General features: G+C 37.5%; 1 protein-coding gene across 1 annotated transcript in view; it reads left to right on the forward strand.

Moving 5' to 3' along the window:
- LOC106478396 (tyrosine-protein phosphatase Lar-like) overlaps window positions 1-3,570 on the forward strand; it is a 298,391-nt gene that overhangs the window by 239,652 nt on the left and 55,169 nt on the right. Inside the window, exons 8-9 of the mRNA XM_022381996.1 lie at window positions 2,735-3,022; window positions 3,154-3,260. Of these exons, the coding sequence (XP_022237704.1) occupies window positions 2,735-3,022; window positions 3,154-3,260 (395 nt within the window). The remainder of the gene's footprint in view (window positions 1-2,734; window positions 3,023-3,153; window positions 3,261-3,570) is intronic.

Here is a 3,570-nt window from a genome sequence, read left to right on the forward strand (position 1 = left end):
TTTTCGAATTTTGGACCTCCTTGTCGGGACCATTCCTATCTTATCACCCTTCTAGCTTTCCGTGTTCCATGGGTGATGCCTATGTTAGCAGGTCAATTGTCTCAATCCAGTCAGTTTCTCCCGAAAGAATAGATGTTGCATTGCTTAGTTCAAAAGGCACATTTATCATCGGTAATGACATGCATATCAGCAATGGTGTATTGAGAGGAGGTTGAACCCATTTCCATCAGTAGTGTCAACTTATCGACTACTGTTTTATTATTGTGACTACATATTTTTTGAGTCCCCAGGCTTTGTAGAAATGAGGTGTTCCATAAAGCAACTAGGAGCTGACCAGGTGGTATTACTGTTCTAGATGGACTCGTGGACTATCATGAGTAAAGCACAAGAGGATCCTGCCCGTCCCTGCCAATATTTGGATTGAATAAATCGAGGTCAATTTACTTTTAAAAATTTAGGGAACTTGGTTCACCTGTTGCATTGTTTACAGAGCACTGTTCCTCAGGCCTCCCCTCATATACTACTAGTGGGGCTAGGGAGTCTTTACCACATCCAGTTTCCAGTCACTGGGGTGGTGGACAGCGGCTTTTCCTCCAGAGGTTAGAGTGAATTCCTCCACTCTTGGAAAAGAGGGCGAAGTTGGAGGTCCTCTGACCTGGATCCCTGGATGTTTCTCCCAGATGTTGGTAGGAGTAGCACTAGCCTACGTGGGAGCCTACTCGTAATATTGGTTCAGATTTGATGCTGGGCTATCTGGTTGGGGTGTGCATGGCCCTTCTTTTCGATCAATATAGATTCAGTACATTGTTCGTGGAAGAGGGTCCAATATCTCATTCGTAATTCCGAATGCAGAGTGGTCCCACCATGAGTTCCTGGTTGAGCACAGTTGTTCCACTTCCTCCCCATAATTCTGGGGGCAAGTGGAATGTACTTTGCCAACATGGTTGGGAAGTGAAGATGAAAGTTCATAATTCCAAACCAAATGAGTTTTGTTTCTTTTGGTTCAGTAAGGCATACACGATCCCATCTTTCCGAGTCTGGGTGTTGCCTTTCAGACTTCTTCAGGTGGAGGAGAAGATTTGTCCACTTAGGTGTTGCTTACTTTCTCGTCGTGATTCCGGTGGTACAAAATGCATCACTCTGTGACTAAGACCCCTTAATTCCAACCCTGAGTAGTGGAACCTCAGCTATCTGGTTGGGGCTGGCCCATAGTGATGATTACTCACGTACCACTCCACCCATGATATACGAATTTAGTTCTAGGTGAGGAGTATACTTGTTTTGGATGTAGTACAGTTCTCCCACTAGGGTGCCAATCTTCTATTGACATCAATGACCTATAAAGATACTTTCTGTATGGATAATACCCTCACTGGCTCCTCCATTTTATCAATGTGGGATTCTAGCTATAAGTGGGAGTGGCGGTATGTATGTTTTAGAAATTAACATTTTCCTAAGTTGAAAATGTGTTTCCAATAATACTTAACCTCCTCTCCCACACTTCCTTCCAACTGAAAGCCAGTGTTAGAGACTGGGATTGAGTCAGTCTTAAAAAGCAATAGCATTATCTGAATGAGATGCTTACATACAGTACCAGGATAGAGGGCGCATTGATGTAGGTGGAGAGTATCACGAAATAAATATCGCTAAGGACAATTCAGTGGGGTATAAACGATTGAAGCAAGTAGGAAAAAATTAAACCAGTGCTTAGATGGGCAAAGGAAGAAACCCTGGCAGTCGAGTAATAGCTATAAGTGGGAGAGGAGGTAAGTGCTATTGGAAATACATTGTCAATTTAGGAAAATGTTAACGTTCATTGGGTTATACTTCATTATTCTATTGCCTTTTCTTCATTGTGCATGTAGTTTTGTACGTCAGTAGTTGCTGGTGATTGCGGTGTAAAATTTTGATATTTATAGAAATAATCTTACAAGCAAAAGTACCCGTCCCCAGTGATGAGAAAATTTAAGTTAGTCTGTCAATTTAAATTATTTCATGGACTTTAAAAAAGGTTAATTGTGTTTCATTCGGATCTAAAGCTCTGAGCTACTTATACCGCCCACCGCCAAAAGCACTTGTTGAGTATTTCAATCATGCTAAGAGCTGCTGAACAATAACATGTGGTAAATCTACATTTTTATTCTTTAAGTTATGTCACATTTTGAAATGTGAATAATGGTGTGATTAATTCCTAACAATTTAATGTAGAATATCCTGCTTACAAAACAAAATATGGCATCAACATTATTTATGCCTGTTCTCCCGCCATTTGAAAAGTGAAAGTTGAGCTTCGCCTGCATGCACAGCTTTTCAAAAACAGAACAGGAAGTGGCTGACATAAACGGGAGACAGACGAACGCTTGGACAGACACCGCGGTTCGCAATATATATATATATATATATATATAAAAGGAATATGCCTATTTAAGACTAAGAAGTAATATATATGTAAATCTTGGCTTTTAACTTTATTTCATTGTTAGATATACACCTACTTGTGTATAAGGCATAATTTCTGGGACAGCGCGTTTGTTGGGTAAATACTTGTGAGGATATCAGTGAGGTTTGAACGAAGTTTAACATGCAACATTATCCTTTTCTATTAAATGTTTTTTGAGGACATATTCTGAAACATCTACTGTACAACTTTCTTTTTTATATATTTCTTGTATTTTATTTTGATCTAATAAATTGTTTAAATCCTTAAATAAGATTTTTATATTTCTACTTACAGCCTTACCTCCTCCTCCGACAGAAATAAGAGTATCTGATGTTACAGCTACATCTGTAAGGTTATCCTGGTCCTATCATAGCAGTGAAGAAAATGTTCGATATTATGTTGTCCAATATAAACCAAAGAAAACAAATCAAGATTATAGTGAAATAAGTGGTATTACTTCAAAGTTTTATACTATTCATGACCTTACTCCTTATACAGAATATGAGTTCTTTGTTATCGCGTTTAATGACATAGGTCGGGGACCTCCGAGTACACCCGCCATTGCAACAACAGGAGAAACAGGTGGGTTATTGCTTTTTTTATTATTTTATTTCTACCTAAAATAAGATTTTTTTTTGTCTCTTGAGTACATATTCTTCCATGTTAACTCTGTTGTTGTTGTAAATTAATGATATAATTCATATACATTGAAGATATGAAACACATTTACATTGGTAAGTTGTATTTCAATTTAGAAGTTCAAGAAACTCCATTGAAGTCTAGTTGTTGGTTTTCCAAAGTTAAGAATTTAAGATACTTTGTATGTCCTATTCTTTATAATAAATAAACTTTTCCTTACTAGACATACATTTCAAAAATGCATTCATACATTTTTTGTACTGACTCAAATAATAATGAATTTTGTCCTTCAAAAATGAGTTTACATTACATCTTTATTAGGTATATCCATGTAGTTCATTTTATCTGTGTTTACTAGATGTCTGAAGGACATAAACGTGTGCTAATTCTTTTACACATGAAAAACCTACATACTGCAACATTTTGTCCTTGAGACTCAAGCTAGTGTGTATGTTTGATGACGAGGAACCCATTTGAGACTAATAATGGCT

Source organism: Limulus polyphemus, unplaced genomic scaffold (genome assembly GCF_000517525.1).
Source record: "Limulus polyphemus unplaced genomic scaffold, Limulus_polyphemus-2.1.2 Scaffold208, whole genome shotgun sequence".
Classification (NCBI taxonomy): Eukaryota; Metazoa; Arthropoda; class Merostomata; order Xiphosura; family Limulidae; genus Limulus; species Limulus polyphemus.